General features: G+C 35.4%; 1 protein-coding gene across 6 annotated transcripts in view; it reads right to left on the bottom strand.

Moving 5' to 3' along the window:
* ASXL2 (ASXL transcriptional regulator 2) overlaps nucleotides 1-24031 on the bottom strand; it is a 130754-nt gene that overhangs the window by 13526 nt on the left and 93197 nt on the right. For 4 of the 6 annotated variants that reach the window (XM_036872625.1, XM_036872626.1, XM_036872630.1 and 1 more), the window contains 6 exons: nucleotides 20321-20436; nucleotides 16551-16680; nucleotides 15634-15777; nucleotides 7386-7549; nucleotides 3352-3448; nucleotides 926-1031 (listed from right to left, as the gene is read on the bottom strand). In XM_036872625.1, the coding sequence (XP_036728520.1) occupies nucleotides 926-1031; nucleotides 3352-3448; nucleotides 7386-7549; nucleotides 15634-15777; nucleotides 16551-16680; nucleotides 20321-20436 (757 nt within the window). Of the gene's footprint in view, nucleotides 1-925; nucleotides 1032-3351; nucleotides 3449-7385; nucleotides 7550-15633; nucleotides 15778-16550; nucleotides 16681-20320; nucleotides 20437-20518; nucleotides 20618-24031 lie in introns of all 6 variants that reach the window. The other 2 variants (XM_036872631.1, XM_036872627.1) reach the window with 2 other exon arrangements.

Here is a 24031-nt window from a genome sequence, read left to right as displayed (position 1 = left end):
ACACCGGGGAAATCCCCCCATTAAGATTTTGTTAGGAAAAAAACTGACTCAGACTATAGCCCCTTGAGAAAAGGGTCTGTATCTTGATTCAGCTATGAATATCTTCCAGTGCCTTCTACAGAAGAAAGGCTGTTTAATTACACGTTGAATACAATGGTCCATATTACAGGATTCCTTAGTGATTCTGGATAACTTATCCTATTGTGGGATAACTGACTACAATAAAAAAAATGTATAGAACTTCAGTATTCTTATATGTTATAAAGTTATTGGAAGAAAAACCAATCTATTCAAAGTAAGGACTCTAATTCAAGATAATAAATTTTTTTTTTTTTTTTTTTTTTAAAAAGAAAACACACCATCTACAACGGTAATGTGTTAAGAGTCACGGATTGGGACTTCCCTGGTGGTCCACTGGTAAAGAATCTGCCTTACAATGCAGGGGACGCGGGTTTGATCCCTGGTCAGGGAACTAAGATTCCACATGCTGTGGGGCAACTAAGCCCATGCGCCATAACTAATGAGCTTGAGTGCCTCAACGAGAGAGTCCACGTGCTCTGGAGCCCATGCGCCCTCGAGCCCGTGCGCCACAACTAGAGAGAGAAAAACCCGCACGCCACAACTAGAGAGAAGCCCGCGTGCCACAAGGAAGAGCCTGCACACCACAACAAAGAACCCACGCACCACAACTAAGACTCGACATGGCCAAATAAATTAAAAAAAAAAGAGTCAAGGATTATGAGTAATCCAATTCTGTGTACCTAAGATTCGTAAGAAAAAAAAATTTTTCTTGGTAAAAAAGAACTAGTGAAAAAAAATGAAGGAAATTGCAGACTAGATTTTCTGGAAAGGTAATAAGATGAAGCACCACATGACGTATGTATAGGAATTAACACTGGTTTACAGAACCTGTCTTGATATTTACCTCTGACCATAGTAGCTTTCAAAGAATTGTTCTTTCCAAGGCTCTACTTTTTTCTCCTTCTCAATCTCTTGTCGAATTCTCACCTGCATCTCAGGTGTAAACTCACCTGTATGTACCAAGGGGGAAAAAAAAGATATTCAATAGAAATATGCTATTTGCTACTTTCAACTATTTGTAAATCATGACAGACTCATGCAGGAGTCAGAATACTATCACATGAGAGTAACAGAAATGCCCCCAAATTCCTCACTGTAAGGGGAACTACCTAGGAGCCGTCAGGTGAAACAAAAACCCTTGCACGCCACTCCATGTAGTTACCAGTGCGCAGCTGAAGTTAACTGGCCACTTCTCTGGGCCTTTCTTGTAGCAACCCTCACCTCTGCTTCAAATATCATAGTCCCTCTAGATTTCTTACAAACCTTGAGTCTGTCATTTCTCTTCCACTGGAAAAATAGTCATCTGGTCATAGGCTTTCAGTAAATAATGCCACTGGACACTTTATTATTAAAAAGTTCTGTTTCTCCAAGGCAACCTGTGCTTTAGACCTTTTAGCTCTAACTGCATAATGAACAGTTATGGCCCTGCTTAAAGACATTTGAGGTTCCAGTAAAAAGGTAGGGAGTAGGAATTCCCTGGTGGCCCAGTGGTTAGGGCTTTGTGCTTTCACTGCCGAGGGCCTGGGTTCAATCCCTGGTTGGTGAACTAAGATCCCACAAGTCGCACGGTGTGGCCAAAAAAAAAAAAAAAAAAAAAAAAAGTAGGGAGTTATTTTGGAGTTGTTAGTTTTCTAATTGTTCCAGAAACTGTATGAGTCTAGTGCCCTAGCAACAAGACACTCAATATGCCAAAGACACAGCTGCTCTGAATATGCCATTTATTTTCAAAACTACCAACCACGCCTCAATTCTTCCCACTCTATCAGTAGAGAACAATGAATGTGCTTGGTAGGCCATCTTCAAACCTGTGACTCAGATAGGCTGTTTTTTTATTCTCTAATACCCAGGACATTAGAGAATAAGAAGTGGAAATGGTAGATTTGAAGTTTAAGACCTCCTGAGGGTAAGAAGAGGGAAAGGAAAAGTGTTAGAGGATAGTGGATATCACAATCCTAGGCATATGAGTGGGAGAAGAGGGATCTGGCTGTCAGAATCCAACCCAGAACTTCTGAATTTCTGCTCTTTGGTTGTGTCTACTGTGCTTGATAGAATGAGGAATAAATAGTACTGAATTCTGTTCACATGTATACAGTGTTCAAAGTTTTTGCTGCTCACGAAATATGATCGCATGACTATAGGTATAGCAGTGACTGCTCATATGCAAAAAAAAGGTAACATAATAATCAAGGTATCACTGTTGATAGTATCTACTTTTAAAAGTTGGGGAGTAGGGAACATAAATCCAAATTATTCTTAAAGAAAGTACTGGTAACAGGTATGTTTTAAAGTGCTCATGTGATTTTGACTCTTTCAGAAAAAGGGGGTCTCTGCTCAAGGAAATCTTCAAGAAAGAGAAAGGCTGAAAGTAATCAGTAAGAGATCCCTTCTACACAGAATTTGCCCTAAAAAGAAAAACAGGAAGGGAAAAGTCAACAATTACAGTGAAAAGTACAGATATTAAAAAAACCCACTGAAGCACAGGGAAAACAAAATCATTGTTTTTGGGGCCCGGATGTCTGTATTTTAAAAAAATACCACAAGTGATTATAATGAGCAGTCAGGGTTAAGAACTGTTAATAGTGACCGATACTACACGCTATGCAGACGCAGTCAATCAATCACTTTTTTATGCTTTATAATATACCCTCTGTAAATCAGAATTAGAAACCTGGCAAAGCAGTAACCACAGTTAGCAATTCTTGATCATAACCTGTATTTATTAAAATGCTCTGGCTGCTACTGAACTGTACACTGCAAACGGGTGAATTTTACAGTACGTGAAACATTTCTCAAAGCAGTTTTTTAAAAAGTTCTTAGTTTTTTAGATTCTTTTTACTGTTAGTTTCATTGAGATTGGGCAGCAAGAAAGAAGTTATCTCACTGCTTACCAAACCATGATTCATAGCACCATAAAATAACTCTAATTCTATATTCTGCTTATTAAAATTCCAATTCCTAGGCATTAAGCTAGAATTAATGAAACAGAATCTTTAGGAATAGGGCCTAAAAGTCTACATTTTTTTTAGTTTACCAGGTGACTTTAAACCCTTAAAGAAACATGCTGCTGAACTCCTTCGGGAGCCAAACCTGGTTAGATGCTCTAAATAAAAGTCTAGCAATGTGTTTCACATAGAATAGCTAGTTCTACCCTATGAAATGTTCTATCCTTTGCCTTCCAAAACTGGGCAAATACCCATTGAGGCTCAGAGGTGCAAATATGCCTTCCAAGTGCATACACATCCTAGGAGACACATAAAGTTGAACACTTACCTTCTGAAAGTCTTTCCTTCCAGCCTTGGGCTGCTGAAGTGAAGAATTCATTATTAAGGGCTGAGCCATTTAACTTCATCAGACCATCTGGACCAACCTGGGTCAAAGAATAAGCCACAGAAAGCTTAGAAAGAAAGCCAATTGTATCATGTGGAATTTGATGTTCCTGTCCTTTTAGAAAAGAATGTGTGTAAGTTAAATTTTACAGAAACATGACTGTATCATACCATGCTGCTTATTATGGACACTTCTATTTTATAATGTAATATTATTTTTTTTCTAAAAAACTTCTTTCCTGTTTACCTCTCCTCCCTTCTTCCTCTCCTTTCAATTCCATTCCGCATTGGTTAATTATACTCAAAGAATCATCTGCAAACACATATATAAGAGGTACTTTTCTCACATAATACAAGTGGAAGTCTCTCCAAGTCAACTGGCATAGTTTTAGCTCCTTTATAATAGCTGCAGATTGTTTCACTGTATGAATGTCCCTCAATACATTTACTAATTTCCTGATCATAAACATATATTTTGTTTCCAGTGCTTTCCCATCATCAACAAAGCTGCAATAAGCATTCCAGTAAAGATGAATATACTAGTGCTTTTTTCTATGCGATAGGTTCCGAAAGCAAAGAAATACTTGTGTGTGTGTGTGTGTGTGTGTGTGTGTGTGTGTAACTAAGAGACAGTTAGATTATTTTCCAGAAAGGCTAATAAAATAATTCACATTTCTACTAGAAATATACGAGCATACTCCTTATCTTGTGAACAAGAGATATCAACATGCTATTTAATTTTTGCCTATTAATGAGTTTGAAATGATTAGAATTTCCTTCATCCTGACTACTGGAGTTTTGTGTATCTTTTGGCATGTTTATTGAATATTTACATTTGCCATCTAGTGAAATGCCAATTCCTATTATTTGCTCATTTTTCTATGAGGATGCTTATTTTTAACTATCTTGTGAGAATCCTTTGCATGTTATACATAGTAAAACTGCCACATACTTTAAAGATATTTCCTCCAATCTATCTGTTCACTGACTTCATTTGTGATGTCTTGCCAAAAGGTTTTAAGATTTCTTCTCTGCATTAGAGATTTTATTTATTAACTGTCATTCTGCCCAAAGTTAATATCTAGATTTCTACCAGAATCTCTATGCAGATTTTTCATTAATAAAATGATCTTAAAATTCACATGGAAAAAAAATTAGTATGAAAAACTGAGAGGGGGGAATTGCCTTACCATTTATTAAGCATACCACACAAAGCCACTGCAATCAAAACAATTATTACTAGCATTAGAGTTAACAAAGAAATGAGTGAAAGAGGAGAGAGTGCCTATAAATATAAAATGCCTGTAAATGAATAGAATATATAACAAAGATGGTATTTCAAACTGAGAGAAAAAGATGGTCATTAAATATGTACTGCTGGAACAATGGGCCATCTAGTCGGTAGAAAATACGCTGAGCCACAATTTCAGAACAATATAAAAAATATTCTAGATGGATTAAAAGACTAAATTTAAGTTTAAAGTCATAAACAGTTTTTTGAAGAAAATTTAGGTAATTATTTGGACATCCTAGGGATTAAGGAACTCAACTCACTTTATTTTCTAAATCTATCTGGGCCAATATTATTTTCCCCTGGCCCTAGAGCAGAAATTGGGAAACTTCCTGTTAAGAGATAGACTACGAATAGGCCATATACTCTCTGTTGCAACAACTCAACTCTTGACACTGTGGCAGAAAGTAGCTATAGATAATATGCAGAAACTAATGGGAGTGGCTGAATGCCAATAAAACTTTCTTTACAAAAACAGGCAGTGGGCTGAAATTGGCCTGTGGGCTACAGTTTGCTGGCTGCTGAGATGTACTCTATAGATTTGGCAGAGGAGTAACAGGCTTCCCTATGAGGACAGGTCATCCAACACCTCCTTGAATATTCCAGTGCTGTGCAAGTTTCTCCAAAACAAGTCAATCCATTCTACAATTTAACAGCTCCAACTGTTTAAAAAAATGTTATTTTAACCCCAAATTTGCTTCCTGGAGAAACGAAGAAGTTTACCTCTTCCATAGATTGGTCTTCAAATATATCTGAAGAGAGATGTTTTAATCCATGCCCCTCCCTTGTTCCTTTCTCTGGTCTAAATAATGTTTTTCGACTGTTCATTGTTGAGTACTCCATACACTAAAAGATGGTTTCCAATGTTTCATGTTAGTAATAACCAGAATTTTTGATAAACTCCAAATTTCATCTGACAATGAAGCAGAATTTCATTAATAAATTCACTAATAAACTCCATACTCCATATTCTCAGATTACTATGTCCTCCCACCACAATAACTGAAAAAGACAGGCAAGTAGCCTCCTATTAAAATTACCCCACAGGAATGGGAAGTTGGGTAAGTTTTAAGGTCCCTTTTAATTCCGAAATTACATGCGGCAATTCTCCTTCTAAGACAGGATAAGCGCCATTAGTCAAAAGACAGTTCTGGGGCTTCCCTGGTGGCGCAGTGGTTAAGAATCCGCCTGCCAACACAGGGGACCTGGGTTCGAGCCCTGGTCCGGGAAGATCCGATGTGCCGTGGAGCAACTAAGCCCGTGCGCCACAACTACTGAGCCCGTGTGCCGCAACTACTGGAGCCCACGCGCCTACAGCCTGTGCTCCGCAACAAGAGAAGCCACTGCAATGAGAAGCCCGCGCATTGCAACGAAGAGTAGCCCCCGCTCACCGCAACTAGAGAAAGCCCGTGCGCAGCAACGAAGACCCAACACAGCCCAAAAAAAAAAAAAAAAAGACAGTTCTGAGGAACCCACACTAGAATTCTATAGATATATCCTCTGTTAGGTCTTGTGTTATTAGTCCCAACCTAAAATTTGAGTCTTTTAAAAAGATGAGAGCAATCCCTAGCAAGAAGAGAAGCTCTCTAAAAACTCTGCCAAAACTTCAGTCTCCTAACTTGTTCTAACCAAGAACTGGGCATCCCCAAAGCTATAATTTCTCCAAGGAGTGTTAAGGTGGGGAGAGCAGCAGCTGGGAAGGATCAGTTTTACTTCTTTGTCCCTACTGCTGGTAGTATACCTGACTTATCTGAACTCCCCAGAAATGGAATCTGACCTTTCACAGGTGCTGATTCATAGCAATATGAAATTGATATCAATATAGTCTAGTAGAAAAATGATTTTCAGAATGAGAAAGATTTAGTTTTGACTTTTCTATAAACTAGGGAATATATCTAGCTTTCTTACTGTAAACCAGGGAAAACAACTCTCTGTCATCATGTTTTTATAATAATTAGAAAAAAGTGGAGTGCCTAACAGATTACTTAGAACATAGTTAGGTACTTCGAAATAATCATTAATTAAAAAAAAAATCTCAGAATTGAACAAACCTCACAAAATCATAATGATCCTTTTGCAGAGGAGGAAACAGAAGATCAAAAGGGGGATTGACTTGCTAGTCACTCCTTCCTTGATGAAAGCCTAAGTCTTAGACTTTTGCCTTATTCCTGACCAACCTAAATCTCTCTGGTCCCTGACTAGACTCTTCCAAACCTTTGGCATTTCTTCTGGGTACTGTTTTGTTTTTTTTAAGGAGTATAACTTATATTGGATTTCAAAACTTATTACAGAAGCAATAAATGTTTGTTTTAGAAAAATTTAACAAAAGAAGGAAAAATAATTAACATTCTTAACCCCATCAAAAATCCATTAAAAAACCCCAGTGTAACGCCTTAAGACAATTCTTCCTCCTGAACTATATTCTGCGGATGTCTACATCCTAATATGATAACTAGACAAATTTTATTCCATAATCTTGACATTTCTGATAAGAGGGTTCTTTTCCTTGATGAGCCTTACAGGGCCAACCTATTAAAAAATATTATTTCTTGTTTAATACCTTTGATATCACTTCTTTACAGGTACACACAAAAGCCATTTAAAAAGTCTTAAGGAGTTCTAAAGGTGATGATTGAAGGAAGCCCCAGATGGGTTATAAAACTGCTGATATGCCTGAAAGAACGCACCTGTCGATCCACCTCTGGAAGTAGTAGAAGCAGTCGCTGTTGGCAATCTCCAGGAAGGACTGAAAAGGTGTGTTTGTTGATTAGTGCTCGTAGGTTTGTATTAACCAGAATGGAGTCTGGTGTCTCAACATCAATTTCAGCACATTTAGTCCTCTTCATTTGCCCTATAAAAATATGGAAAAGAATCACTTGGGCCTCCTTCACATTCCTGTTTTTATCTAAACTATACCTTTCTCTGCAGTGCAAAAAAAACACGGTTGTAAGTACTTTAAAATATCACACTGTGAAGAAGGTAACACTTAAGGTTCTCAGAAATAAACAAAGCTAAGTTTTGTTCGTTCATAAAGGATAAAAGAATATGTTATCTTCCCTGCAAAAATGGAATAAAGTCTGTAAAAGTACATCTTTTCCCATACTAAAGATACATTTTATGTTTGAGACTCGATCATTTCTCAAATGCAACTAGGGAAGTTTACACAGAATGACTAAAAAATGGAAAAATTCAAATATATATATAAATCATACTGAGGCTCTTTTTCCCTTCCCGTGATAATTCTTTTCATCAATTTTATTTGCATTAGCTAAAAATGTTATGATTGAATAGCTTAGCAGTCAACAGAAAATCTGTTCACAATAGGAAGGTTTCAGTCTTTCAAAACACTGATGGATTTGAGTACAAAGTTTAAAACTTTTGCACCAAAAAAAAAAAAAAGACTAACTTGGAAAAATATTTGCAAGCCATGACAAAAGGTTACTATTATTATTATTTTTTTTCCCGGCTGCACTACGCGGCATGCAGGATCTTTAGTTCCCCAACCAGGGATCGAACGCATGCCCCCTGCAAAGGAAGGGCAGAGTCTTAACCACTGGACCGCCAGGGAAGTCCCAGAAGGTTACTATTCTTGATATTAAATGTGCATCTATAAATCAACATGAAAAAGATAAATATCACCAAGAGAAAAATGAGCAAAAGGAATTAACATGCAATTCATAGTTGATTAACCATAAACAGCTGCTAAGGTATTAATATTTAAAGAAATGTCAGTTAAACTAATGAACATGTTTTATCTATCAAATGGCAAATATTGCAATATAGTGATGGGACTATTCACAGAAAAAGCAAAAACCACTTTCAAATAATGCTGGTCGGGCTGAAATCAGTATAATCTTATTAGAAGAAAATTGAACAATACACAGTAAAATTTTAAGGTGCATAGGAATCTAGGATCCATAAATTCTACAATTTGGAATACTTGCATAAAGTTACACAATCCTGGATATGGGTAACCTCTGGCTCCTGGCACAAACAAAAGTCATCTCCCTTGATAGGAAAGGATTCCCCTTAACTTAGGCCCATAGGATTCCTACAAATTAAAATCCAGCACTGCCTAACAAAGATTACCCTGATAAACCAGGAGGTATGCCAGTATGACAGAAAGTAAGCAGTAACCAGAAATAAAAGATTTAGACCTAGAAGTACTGCTATCACTGAAACTGTCACATACATAGAATACAGAATAGCTATGTATAAAATAATTAAAGAAATAAAGAATGTAATTGTAAAGATAAGGCTAAAATAATCAGGAATGAATAAAAAGACTTTGAAAAACTAAATTTTAAAAATTGTTGAAATCAGATACCATGAGTGGATTAAACAGGAGGGAATTATAGCCAAATAATTTATCCAGAATATAGAAAAGACAGATCAGATAAAACATTCTGAGAGCTTCAGCAGAAACATGAATGACAGAATGAGAAGGTCTAATATATGTGCTTGATTGGAGACCCAGAAAGAAGAAATTAAGAGAATGGGAAAAGGAAATATTTGAATAATTTGCAGCAGTACATTTACCAGAACTGATGAAAACCACAAACCTAAAGATCTAGAAGCAAAACATATTCAAAGCAGGATGAAAAGAAATCCACGCTTAGTAAAACTGCTCATCAAAGAACAAGAAATAGCTTGAAAGCATCCATAAGGAAGGGAAAGATTTCCTAAAAAGGAACAGAATAACAGCAAGCATCTTATCAATGAAGGAATCTGTAACAAATGGGTTAACTATAAAATGCTGAGAGAAAATAACCATCCATCTGTAATGATATGTATAGTAAACTCTCCTTGAATGAACATAAAACAAAGATATTTATAGAAATAAACAAAAATTGAGGGCATTTTCTACCAAGAGACATGCTGTAAATAAAGTTCTCAAAAACCTGTACTACAGGAAGGAAAATCACTGCAGATGGATGGGCTGGAATACAATGGAGAAAGATAGACATGCTTGCATAAAACAATAGCATTCTAGTGCCTGATCTGTGAGATTAAAAACAAAGAAGCAAAACGTCAGATAATAATATTATTTAAGTCCAAATAGAAAAAGATCAGTGCTAAATTGTTATAAAGTACTTCCATAGTTCTGGAAGAAAATCAATATGGCCATTTTTCTGCTAAAAGAATAAATCTTAAAAGTTCTCATCACAAGGTAAAAAAAAATGTAACTGCGTGAGGTGATGAATGTTTACTTACAGTGGTAATCATTTCACACTATATACATATATAAATCATCATGTTGCACACCTAAAACTAATAGAACAGAAACAGGATGCATATGAAACTCAGCAGAGAGAGAAAAAAACTATGAAGGAATTAAAATGGACAACATATAAAAATACTAGCAAACCGAATCTAACAATATACCATGATCATATACCATGATCAAGTGGGATTTACCCCTGGGATGCAAGGATTCTTCGATACATGCACATCAATCAATGTGATACACCACATTAACAAACTAAAGAATAAAAACCATATGATCATCTCAGTAGATGCAGAAAATCTTTTGACAAAATTCAACACCCACTTATGATAAAAACTCTCCAGGAAGTGGGCATAGAGGGAACCTACCTCAACATAATAAAGGCCATATATGACAAACCCACAGCTAACATCATTCTCAATTGTGAAAAACTGAATTTCCTCTAAGATCAGGAACAAGATACAGATGTCCACTCTCGCCACTTTTATGCAACATAGTTTTGAAAGTTCTAGCCACGGCAATCAGAGAAGAAAAAGAAATAAAAGCAATCTGTATTGGAAAAGAGGAAGTAAAACTATCACTGTTTGCAGATGACACGCTACTATACACAGAAAATCCTAAAGGCTACCAGAAAGCTACTGGAGTTCACCAATGAATTTGGTAAAGTTGCAGGATACAAAATTAATACACAGAAATCTCTTGCATTCCTATACACTAACAACAAAAGATCAGAAAGAGAAATTAAGGAAACAATTCCATTTACCATTGCATCAAAAAGAATAAAATACCCAGGAATAAATCTACCTTAGGAGGCAAAAGACCTGTACTCAGAAAACTATAAAATGCTGAGGAAAGAATTCAAAGATGACACAAATAGATGGAGAGATATACCATGTTTCTGGACTAGAAGAATCAATATTGTCAAAATGACTATACTACCCAAAACGAATCTACAGATTCAATGCAATACCTATCAAATTACCCATGGCATTTTTCACAGAATTAGAACAAAAATTTTTACAATTTGTATGGAAACACAAAAGACTCAGAATAGCCAAAGCAATCTTGAGAAAGAAAAATGGAGCTAGAGGAATCAGGCTCCCTGACTTCAGACTATACTACAAAGCTACTGTAATCAAAATTGCATGGTACTGGCACAAAAACAGAAATATAGATTAATGGAACAGGATAGACAGTCCAGAGATAAATCCATGCACCTATGGTCAACTAATCTATGACAAAGGAGGCAAGCATATACAATGGAGAAAAGATAGTCTCAAGGAATTCTCAAGGAATTAATCTCCAAAATATACAAACAGCTCATGCAGCTCTATGTCAAAAAAACAAACAACTCAATCAAAAAATGGGCACAAGATCTAAATAGACAGTTCTCCAAAGAAGGCATACAGATGGCCAAAAAACACATGAAAAGATGCTCAACATCACTAATTATCAGAGAAATGCAAATCAAAACTACAATGAGGTATCACCTCACACCAGGCAGAATGGCCATCATCAAAGAGTGTACAAACAACAAATATTGGAGAGGGTGTGGAGAAAACGGAACGCTTCTACACTGTTGGTGGGAATATAAATTGGTACAACTACCATGGAGAACAGTATGGAGGTTCCTTAAAAAACTTAAAAACTACTATATGACCCAGCAATTGCACTCCTGGGCATATATCTGCAAAAAAAATCATAACCCGAAGGGGTACATGCCACCTTAATGTTCACTGCAGCACTATTTACAACAGCCAAGACATGGAAGCAACCTAAATGTCCATCAACAGAGGAATGGATAAAGAAGACGTCGTACATATATACAATGGAATATTACTCAGCCATAAAAAAGAATGAAATAATGCAATTTGCAGCAACATGGATGGACCTAGAGATTATCATACTAAGTGAAGTAAGTCAGAAACACAAAGACAAATATTATATGATATCACTCATATGTGGAATATAATTTTAAAAAAATACAAATGAACTTATTTACAAAACAGAAGCAGACTTATAGATATAGAAAACAAACTTATGGTTACCAAAGGGGAAATGTGGCGGGGAGGGATAAATCAGGAGCTTTGGATGAACACATGCACACTACTATATAAGACAGATAACCAACAAGGACCTACTGTATAGCACTGGGAACTCTACCCAATATTCTGTGATAACCTATATGAGAAAAGAATCTAAAAAAGAATGAATGTATGTATACGTATAATTGAATCACTTTGCTGTATACCTGAAACTAACACAAAGTTGTAAATCAACTATACTCCAATAAAAAAAATTTTTTTAATTAATTATTTATTTTGGCTGCACTGAGCAGCATGTGGGGTCTTAGTCCCCCAACCAGGAATGGAATCTGAGCCCCGTGCAGGGGAAGGGCAGATTCTTAACCACTGGACTGCCAGGGAAATCCCTCCAATAAAAATTAAAAAAAAAAAAAAAAAAAAGTTGAGGCAAGCCAAAAAAAATTTTTTACTCATTAAAAAAAAGGGAAACAAACAAAAAAAAATCAGGACAAAGATCAACAAAAAAATAAGATCGTAGAAACAAGTCCAAATAGATTAACAATCACAATAAATATCAATGGATAAAATTCACTAAAGAAAAAAGATTTATATATTGAATTGAAAATAAAGAAAATTCAGCAAGCTATATGTTGTGTAAAGAGATATACCTAAAGTACAAGGACATAGAAATGAACAAAGTAAAAATGTAACAGGCAAAAACTAACCATAGGAAAACTGGTGCACCTCTAGTAATATCAAACGAAAGACACTTTAAGTAAAACACTTGATCAGTGATTGACAAGGTAAAAAAAAGGGGGGGTTCAATCCACCAGGAACATTTTAAACTTGAAAATATCTAATATTAGGTAGCTTCAAAATATGTGATATGAAAACTGACAGAACAACAGGGAGAACTGAACAAAGCCACCATTAGGATAGGAGATTTCAACACATCTCTCTCAATTATTAATAAATCAAGCCATACCAAAAGCAGTCGAAAAAACAAGGGGGAGAAAAAGGCTGAATTATTTTTCAGATAAACAAGCTTGATCCAATCAACACAGGATTCTGTGTTGAATAACTACACTACACTTATAAAGTTCATTATCAGTATTCCAAAAATGCAGGTCTCTGTAAATTTGAAATATTAGTAGTAATTATAACAACAATGATCAATGACAGCAGCAGTAAACACATGTATATAGGGCTTCCTAAGTGTCAGGCACTATTTTAAACACTGACATGTATTAACTCATTTATTTTTCATACAACCCTATTTGCATGAAAGAAGATGAATTTTCATTTATTTCTTGGCCATTAGGTCAAACTTAAATACACCATGCCTTCTTTTTTTATAGTTAATTTTTCCTAGTTGTGTTATGAAAGTCAGAAATTCTTGGCCCATACTTTCTTAATTTTGTAACTCCATGTTTCAAATGCAATTGAATGAAGACACTAAAATTGTGACTTTAACTGAATTTAAGTAGAATATTGGCTCTATAAGGAAGAAACTTTGTTCTGTTTATCACCACATCTCTTGGGCCCTAAACCTGTGCTTGGCATATTAGTATACCTTCTATAAGTATTTGTTGACTAAATGAATATTTTTATTTTTTCAATTTTTGGTCACGCCACACACCATGTGCGATCTTAGTTCCCCGACCAGGGATCGAACCCGTGCCCCCTGCCTTGGAAGCGTGGAGTCTTAACCACTGGAGCACCAGGAAGTCCCAATAAATGAATATTTTTAATCTTTGGCAGTGCAACTGATGCTCAAAGGGCATATTCAGTTTAAGGCAGATACTGTCTCTAAGAAAAATGTACCAATTTACAATCCCACCTAGATTCAAACCAGATTTTTACAAAGAACTTGTCTGAAAATATTAATTCTATTCTCACACTTAATAGTTTGGTAGGGTCTGTTTTATATAAAAGAATGTAAAATAACTTTCCTTTAGAATTTTGTTGGCATTTCTGCGCTATCGTTTGGCTTCTATGTTGCTGCTGAGATATCTGCCATCCCAATTCTTGAATCTTTATATGTGAACTACTTTTTTCTCTTTGCAATCTTCTCGTTGTCCTAGATGTTTTGAAATTTCAAAAGAATGGTCTTGGAACAGGTTTCTTTATGTTCATGTTTCTTGACAGGAATCATGTACTTTCAGTCTGGCATCTGTGGCTTTCAATTCTACAGAATTTTCTTGTATTATTTCTCTTATCATTTACCTCCCTTTCAATTTCTGTTCTTCCTTTCTGATACTCCTACTATTTAAGACATTGGACAGCCTAGATTGGTGTTCCTACTTTCTTACCTTCTCCCTTCTTTTGAATCTCTCCTTTGACCTATGTTCTGGGAAATGTCTTCACCTCTAACTTTTAGTATTTCTATTAAAATTTTTTTATTTTTGCTACCATGTTATTTAATATCCTGGTACTCTTTATTTTCTGATTTTTAAAATAGTATTCTGTTCTTTCATGGATGCAGTATCATCTTTTCTTTCTGTGGATATCACAGTTTTTAAAGTTATTTGTTTATTAAGTTTTCTCCTTCCTGAACTGTTTCTTCTGAGTCTGTATTTCAGATTCTCTCATGACGGAGGTTTTCTTCAAAGGTGATCCTTAGTAATCACAAGTAAAAGAGAGGCACTAAAAAGACTGGCTGAAAATTTTGGGTGCCTGGGTGCATCTTGTAGACTGGTGAGCTCCACAGAAGTATGATCAAGATGATCTCTTTTAGTTGGGAATCTATAAATTTGCCTGCAGATTTTTTTCTGAGGCTATTCAATTTCTTTAAGTACCAATCCCACAATCTCTTGCTGAAGCATAGGTGGGGAAGAGGAACAAAGTAATGGAAGTAGAAATATGCCTCACTACTAACATTCTGGAAACCAAGCAAGCAGGAGGATCACCATTTAGTATTTGTATTTTACTTGATTTCCCTGAGTCCAGTACATTGCCTCATTATCTGTCCTCAGCTATGTGTGGTGTCTCTGAATTTCAAGTCTATATGGTTTAATTTCACCTCAAAATAAATCTCCTGTCTCCTGCTAGGCTCAGGCATCAAACTTCTTCTTATTAACTTCCAAAGGTTTTTCTTTTCAACCCTATGCTTCATCTTTCTCTACTATGAGAAAGATATCTCAATCCTTGATATGATATCTCCAATTCATAAACCTTTCTGGTGCTCTACAGGCTTAGCTGGCTTGCTTACTACTGGCGTCTGCTCCTCAGCTCTGCGAAAGACTCCATCCAGTTTTTTTTATCTTTCAAAATCTGTTGATATTTCCTGTCCATCTGTTGTCTCCTTATTTTCTTCACCCTAATGGGTTTAATCTTTTGTATTTCCATATTCTCATTTTATAGTGGGATTTTAGAGGAAGCAGGAAAAGGGGTTCAGTTTGCCATGTTTAATTATAAGCCCTTCTACCTTTCTGTACACAGAGATAAAAGGTAAATAATGCTGGATAAAGAAACCTCTTGTCAGAAAGAGAAATAAACCACAAATGGCTGATAACAGATCTTATGCTGAAATGAAGTTTGATAGACAGGATAGGAAGAACATGAAAACAGTCAAGAGCTCAAAGGTGAACAGGAAGGAGCAATTAAGCCAAACAGTTGATGTATTTCAAACACAGAGTTGAAAATTTAAGGTGCGAGAACTGAGGTCTTTGTAAATTAACTTACTTGTGTGAAGCCTGTCAGACCTCTGGAATGACTTCTTTCCCAGGCCTAGCAAAGGATTTTCCACTTTAACTGAAGAAGAAAAGCTAGAGTTTGAGTTCTGAGGGCTGCTTGACTGTCCGTCAGATTGCTTTCCTTCCCATATTGCTAGGGGAAAAAATATATATGAAAGACGGGTGACCCTGAGGGTACAAACAGAAACTAAACAATCAATCAAATGAACAATTAAATCATTCAACGCTAACCAAAGGAGTTAGGTATGAGGCAATGTGACCCTTCAAATGTGTTCTGAGTCTGAGAATTAGGAGTCAAAAAGTAAAATAAAATCCCTTTCCTCCTCCCAGCACATTATTTGCTTCTGGTGGTAAATTTCCTTCCTAACAAAAATGCAAAGTTCTGCAAGACAGTTTAAATCTGGCCAACGCATATAATCAGCTGGCATCAAACTAAATTGTGTAATAAAATACAAAGCCTGTATCTAGACCAGTTTAAATTCAAAACAAAATAAGCAACAACAACAAAAAGTCCAAAGGCCTGTGGATATGTCCAATGGAAACCCAAATGTATCATGAATTCTTAGGAAAACCTTTTATTTTTAAAGGAGAGAACCGGTGAAGAGTTCAGTGTGAGCATCTTGGAAACATCAGCTTTATAAGGTTACTAACTAGAGGCTTCCAAATATTTAGACATATTGGAAGTTAGTCATTGATCTTATTCTAACATGTAAATCCCAATGATGTATTTTTTAACAACTGTATGATTACTCTGCATAAATTTCCCCCTTTACCCTAGAAGGATTTATACTGATGATTTGGCAGTAATTTAAATACAGTAATTTAAAAATAAAGGATATAGTGTACGAATTTGGTATACAAAAATACTGGAAAAAGAAACTTTCACTGAAAAGACAGTCTGCCTACCAGGTTTGGCAGCTACAGAGTCACTGGCTGCTTTGACAGTCTTCAGAGAGAGGTGCTGGTTGGAGGAGATGGACATGCTTGGCCTGCATTGCTGCTGCTGCTGTTTCTTCTGCTGTTGCTGTTTTAGAGCCTATAAAGAGAAAACTGACTGTAAGAAACAAAACAAATCTTTAGTTTTTAGTAATAACAAAAAAATAAATGACTTTAAGTGGTAAAGAAGAGTATGCTGATTATCCAATTTCTGTGAAATCCATCAAAGTAAACAAAACTCTAAACTAAACTAATTAAACACAAGGCTTAAATGATCCTTAAGAGTTTGGATATTTTTTTTACCAATGTTCTCCTTTAAATAAATGTGAGAAATTGTCATTAACATTTTTAGAGCTTAAAAATCGCCAGTAAGCCATGGACTTCTCATACTTGTGGTAGCAGAGAATTAGATGTTTTCAATCATTCTGAAAACAGAATTCTAAGCCCTAGACCAAGAAGAGTCCTATTTGCATCAACTTTATGTAGAAATGTAAATATTTAGCTTACGTATGTTTCAGAGGTTCTGCATTTGAACAAAAGGTTGTAAATAACTACTTGAATTTGATCTCAGGTAAGAGCAGTAAGATTTGGCCCAATGACCAAATAAATCTCAGCAATTTATAGCAATGCAGTAAACTGAAGGGAAGGAAGATTGGAAAACATGGGTTCTAAGAACAGTATGATTCCTTCTGGTTATTTCAGAATATTTTAATTTCTACGATGTTCTTAGTTTAGAGAATATACTAAACTATTTAGAATGAACAGAAAGACAAATAGCTTCCCAGATTTTAATCATAAAGATATATAAAGGCTATTTTTAAACTCAACGGTTTAAAAAGAAAAAAAGACAGAAACTAAGAAAGTAAAACCACATTTCAGGAAAAAGTTGAACATCTACGACCTCATTAAAATGCCAGTTTAAGCTTTAACCTTCAAGACCATCATGTAGAAAAGTGTGGAATAACTGCCTACTTGTCTCCCATTCCCTTTTCACAATATGGTTTTCTCCTTTTCACATTCACATATACCTCTGGCTATGCCATGCAAGCACAGTGGCAACACTTGATCTCCTTGATCTAAGCTGTCAGTGGAGAAAAGAAACTGAGAGAGTCAGGTATCTGGCTTACGTTCACCTACAACATTTATAATAGGTGAGGCAGAAGCATAATGTCAGTGTTGTCTGATCACTGATTACAGCTTGTCTCTCATTCTTTGCAATCAGAACAGAAAATGTTTGTAAGCTTCCTGTGTGGCAGCCATTAGTACTCATTCCTTTCTATTCACAGTACCTAGGTCATTCTAAGTTAATGCAAAATTTAATAGAGCCACTTGATCTTATCTATTTCTGCTATGATCACGTAAATTCAGATATATGATGAAAACAAAATAACTTACAGCCTCTCTGTTTAAGAACTGAACTCAGTTTTCCCCTCCCTCAGTAGCTTACAAACCCTGTTCTAATTCTGTTTAAAATTTAAAAAGCAAACAACAAAAAAAACCTTCACTGGGGTAAAGGATAACTTACACTGAAATAAGTTTTCTCACCTAATAATATGAAAAACATATACTGGAGGCAAGGCCTTACTTTACATACCAACAATCTAATTTATATAATTTCTCATACTGGTATTCTTTAAAGAAAATACAGTATTTGACTTCTGAGATTACAGGAGAATAATACAGAGTAGTATATATGTCATGAATAAGCTAACAAGTTTTAATAGAATATTTGCCTTTTCTCTGTGGAAAAGAAGCATCTCATACTTCTTAAACTCTTGCAAAGAATGTGTAAAAATACAAGTGCTGCAGGATACCCAGGCAGATGGTAATTAACCTTATCAAATTTTTGGACATCTTTTAATAAAAGCACTTTTGGTTTAAGCACTTTAAGACCTACTTAATTTAAAAAATTTTATCTCATCTATCTATCTATCTATCTATCTTAGGCCACACTGAGCAGCTTATGGGATCTTAGTTCCCTGACCAGGGACTGAACCTGGGTCCCAGCAGTGAAAGCGCTGAGTCCTAACCACTGGACTACCAGAGAACTCCCTTAAAATTTTAATTAAACAGTTATGACATGAATACATTTTTACCATTTAATTCAAACATAAAGCTGAACTCTCTTTTGCCCACCACTCAGTCTTGTCCCCCAATCCTCAGAGATAACCACAGTCATCAATTTATTTTCCCTCATTGAGCTTTTTTTACACTTACATTATATGTGTGTGTTTGTGTGTATATACAGATTCATATTTCCATTAAGAATATACTATTGTTCTGGGTATGTATGTGGCTATGTGTATGTTTTTAATGAATGTTGTAACACAACTTGATTTTAATGATTAAACATTATAGTGTGGTGATGTTTCCATGTCTATGCATAGAGAAAAACTTAATTACAAGGTAAACTTTTAATCCTGTATAATTTTCTAGCACATGGATATGCCGCTGTTTATTAAGGAATTCCCATATATATATATATATATATCCACTTGCAAGTTTTTGCTATTACAAACTTTAATGCAAACATTTTTCTGTGTGTGTATGTAAGTAAGTATGTATGAATACATGCATTTTTCTAAGATAAGTTCCCAAATATTCAACTACTTAGTCATGGGGGATATGCATTTAAAATTTTAATAAACATAAAATTTCTCTCCAAAGTAGCTATAAGAATTTATATTCCACCAGTAAACTACAAGTAGTCATTTTCCCACATACTTGACAGTGCTTGTGCTTGATGTTATAATTAAGCTGTATTATATATACTAATCTGAGGATAAAATTAGTCTGTGCCCTTAATTATTAGTCAAATTTAAATTTACTGATAATTTGCATTTCAAAAAATAGAAAGCAAGTTCTTTGAAAAGCCCAATAAAATAGTTGGCAAGTAACACTGAGAAAAGGAAGATACATCACAAACGAACACTGATGAACAAAAGAGAAACATAAAAAAAAATACTATGTACAACTTTATACCAATATTTGAAAAAAATTAAGTGAAATGGAGCATTTTCTAAGAAAAGTAAATTTCCAAAATTGGCTCAAAAATCAGAAAATCAAAAGAGACCAGTAGTAGTAGATGAAATTGAAATGCTAGGAAAAGAGCTGTAAAAGTGAGATTTGCAGAACTTTCAGGGAAAAAAATCCTTTCTATGATTTTTTCCAAAAATCAGAAAAATAATAGAGGGCTATACAACTTATTTTAGATGCTAAGAACAATCCTGATTCCAAAACTGTATAAGGATAGTACAAGAAAATAACAAAATCGAAGCTAAAATCTTAAAAAAGAAAATTCCATTAACATATTAAAAATTATATAACAAACATATAGGGTTTATTCCAGAGAGCTAACAATACATTGACATTAGAAAGTCTAGCCCTGGAATTCCATGTATTGGTTGACTTAAAGAGAAAGGCTACCTGATCATCTTCATAAATGCTGAAGAAACTCAACCTGAAAAATTCAATACCTTACGTACACACACACACATACACACACACATACACACACCCCTCACGGCAAATTGGAAACTAATGAGGAACTTCTAAAATGTGATAAAAAGAGTATCTACCACAAACCTATAACACAGAGGTGCATAAATTATTAAATATAAAGTGGGAAACTGCACAAAATTTCTCCCTAACATCCTTCCAAGAAATTTTCACTGACTGCCAGAATCATGCATTTTTAATGTAGAAGATTATAATTCTGATAAACAGAATAGCATGATTACCTGCTTTAGTGCCTTCTTGCTGTGCTTCTGTGACGGAGAAATGACTTTACCTGCTGGAATGGTGGGTGATGGGCAGCCTGACTGAGGAGAGGAAGGTTGTGACAGTCTAGACGATACTAGGGGGGAAAATGACAATGAAAAGTTTTGTTATCAGAGTTGATATCAAGCACCATTCCTTCCCCAATCATATGCTGCTACCTGTATTAAGAACTGTGACCAAACACTTTTGGGAAGGATCTTCTTTTTGGAGTTCTACTGCAAACAGCCTCCCTTTTCAGTTTATTTCCTCAGAAAGCTCTAGTGAAGGATGATAGGATGGGGAAGGGATGGATGTTAGTATTCATTACTTTTCATTCTTTAATTTTTCAATAGAATTGACTGAAGAAGCAGGAAGTAGAATATAAACCATGAGTCATCAACTGAGATAAAACTTAGAAAAGATGCTAGAGCCCGTTGAACAGTATCTACGTTCTTAAGGTAAATCTAATAACAACATGATATTGTGGAAGAGCCCTGGGTTGATAGAATGGATTCCAGTTTTCCCTATCTTTAAAATGGAAGGCAATAAGGCCATTCCACCTCAAACACTACCATAGCTTTAATTTTTATATTCCTTCAACTCTTACATCAATAGTTTTAGGTCTACCCATGTGAAAAGGTACTTTAGGATTTCTCTGATGGAATCAGTGTAGGTTTGCACAGGATGTAACCACTCTCTACTTCATCACCAGCTGTTTTATACCTCATCAGAGCTTAGACAAACCTTAGTATTACGTGAATGAGGGTTTTCCCTTCAAGGGCCTATACCTCTTATGATAAATAGCAATTAGATCTTTATGTTCTATAAAGTTCAACAGTGTATTATTTATGATACGAGATAACAAAGAAATTGCTGATTCAGACCCCTTAATAATAAAAATAATAATCACTACTGCTAGTGATGACTCTGAAAGAATCCATGTTTACTAATGCCTTCTTTCAAAGTAGCTGGACTGAAAGGGCCTGGATAGCAAAATGGCATCTCATGGTATGGCTAACGAGTCTTAAGATACCATATAAAGTATGCTGGCAGGTAGCTACCTGACATAAGAATGTAGAAGCATGGTTCACTGGAATACATAAGCTTTGGAATATGGCATTTCAATGGACTCTTAGATGTCCTAAGAAAGGAATGCACAGTAGACAACATTTAAAGAGGACAACAGTAGACAATGTTAAGAAGAAGACCTATCATAGTTAGCTTTAGCTTTGTATCCCAACCCTTATAATAAGGTTATATATGGGAAAGAACTGACATACAGTAAGCGTGGCGTTAAAAATAAAAATTCACCGTAATATACAATACAAAAAATGGAGTTGGATAATTCTTGAGATGGTTAAGCAACAAAAAGAAACCATATCCTTAGTGCACTTAGATGTTGACCAATTTTTTAAAATAACAGTTTCACTGAGATATAACTTATATGCCATACAATTCACCTAAAGTGCACAATTCAATGGCTTTTAATATATTTGCAAAGTTGTGTAACCATCATCACTATCAATTTTCATCACCCACTAAAAAAACCCTGTACTGGTTAGCTGTCACTCCTCTTTCCCCTAACCCACTCCCCTAGTCCAAGGTAATCACCAATCTATTTTTTGTCCCTATGCACTTGCCTATTCTGGACATTTCATATAGATGGTATCATACAATATGTGCTGTTTTGTGAATGGCTTTTTTAACTTAGCATGTTTTAAAGATTCACCTCTGTTAGAGCATGTATCAATACTTTATTCCTTTTTATCATCAAATAATATTCTATTGTATGTATACGCCACATTTTGTTATTCATTAGCTGATCTGACATTTGAGTTGTTCAAAAGGACATTTGAGTTGCTTCCACTTTTTGCCATTACGAACACTCGTTAGCAGAATTTTGTGTTGGACATATGTTTTCAATTCTCCTGGGTTCATACCTAAAAGTGAAATTGCTGGTTTTTTCAGTAACTCTATGTTTAAACTCTTTGAGGAAGTGCTAAACTGATTTCCAAGATGGCTGAACCATTTTTTACAATTCCACCAGAAATTTATGAGGGTTCTAATTTCTCCACATCCTTGTCAACATTTGATATTGTCTGTCTTTTTGATTTGACCAATGTTTTTAAAGGGACATTATGAAAATAAAGCTAAAAACTATTAATATTTAACTATATTTATTTTCTTTTTAATGGTGTGCAGAAATCTGAGATTATTCATGTCCTCACCTGTCCCAATAACTGTCTGAAAATAAACAGAAAACAAACGACCAAGCCAAAATGACCCCATTAAAGAACATAAGAATTCTACTTTGTAGCCTGGAAAAGAGACAATAAAGCTATCTGTAATTACCAGGGCAAACTGTTTGGAATGTTTCCCTTTACGGCAAAAGCCCTTTCTAACAAATGAATCCATAAACATATCTCAAAGCCAACTGAAATAAATCAAGAAAATTCCAGGACCCACCAATGAGGAACACCTCCCAGTACTTAATGCCAAGTACTGGTCTCATAACTTTAATGAAACAAACTTTACTCTAACTTTTAAATATTAAGGGTTCAAAACTACGAACAGCAAATAAGATTTAAACACATGTTGAGAAACTCATCTCTTTTAGTTTCTTTTAGTGTCTACAAGACACATAACTTTATTAGAGCAACCATGAATTAAACATCATCTATGTGCCTAATGCTGCGCTAGGTTCATTTGAACAGAACTTCACTGAACTCTTGTAACTACCCTCTATGATGGGTACAACTTCTCTCTCTACCCCCACCCAATCTCCTCCAATTCTACCCTCTGAGATAACTAAATAATATAGTTGGGATGGCATCCTTGCTGCCATTTTTCTATGCCAAAAAAAAAAAAAAAAAAAAAAAAAAAAAATTTCAAGGATATACATTTATAAATAAATAAATATACACATCTGCATATTGTGATGGTATTATCTAAATTTTCCCTATCTGGAAATTTAATTAGCCTGACAAAGGACACAGCTAGTAAGGAGCACAACCAAGATTTGGACTCTGTATAGTTTCAGAATGAGTGAGTACTTGTAGTGAGCTAAGTGGTGGCCACCAAAAGTCACGTCCATGTCCCAACCCCCAGAACGTGGAAATGTTACATTATTTGGAAAAGGAGTCTTGGCAGATTTAATTAAGGATTTTGCGATAAGGAGATCATCCTGGATTATTCCAGTGGGCCTTAAATCAAATGACAAGTGACCTTAGACACAAGACAGGCACAGAGGAGAAGGCCATGTGGACAGAGGCAGAGACTGGAGGATATGGCCATAGGGAAAGTATGTCAGCAACCACCAGAAGCTAGAAAATACACAGAACAGACTTCTCCCTTAGAGTCTCTGCAGGGAGTACAGCCCTGCTGACACCTTGACTTCCGACTTCTGGCCGCTAGAACTGTGAGAAAATAAATAAATTTATGTTGTTTTAAGGCTCCTGGTTTGTGGTAATCGGTTACAGCAGCCTTAGAAAAGTAATACAGCACTTAAAACTGATTTTATTTTTTTAAGTATCAACTCATAGATGTTTACATATTTGAAATGTTTACATCATTAGCAATTATTAAAAATTTGGCACTCAAACTGTGCACTTTTGGGGTAGTGGGAGTTCCTTCAAGTTGTAAACCATCTCTGGGACATGGCCCCAGCAGTATCCAACCACTTTCTTGCTATC

This window comes from Balaenoptera musculus, chromosome 13 (assembly GCF_009873245.2).
Source record: "Balaenoptera musculus isolate JJ_BM4_2016_0621 chromosome 13, mBalMus1.pri.v3, whole genome shotgun sequence".
NCBI lineage: Eukaryota > Metazoa > Chordata > Mammalia > Artiodactyla > Balaenopteridae > Balaenoptera > Balaenoptera musculus.
The sequence above is the reverse complement of the archived record's forward strand: the minus strand, read 5'-3'. Positions and strand labels throughout refer to the sequence as shown.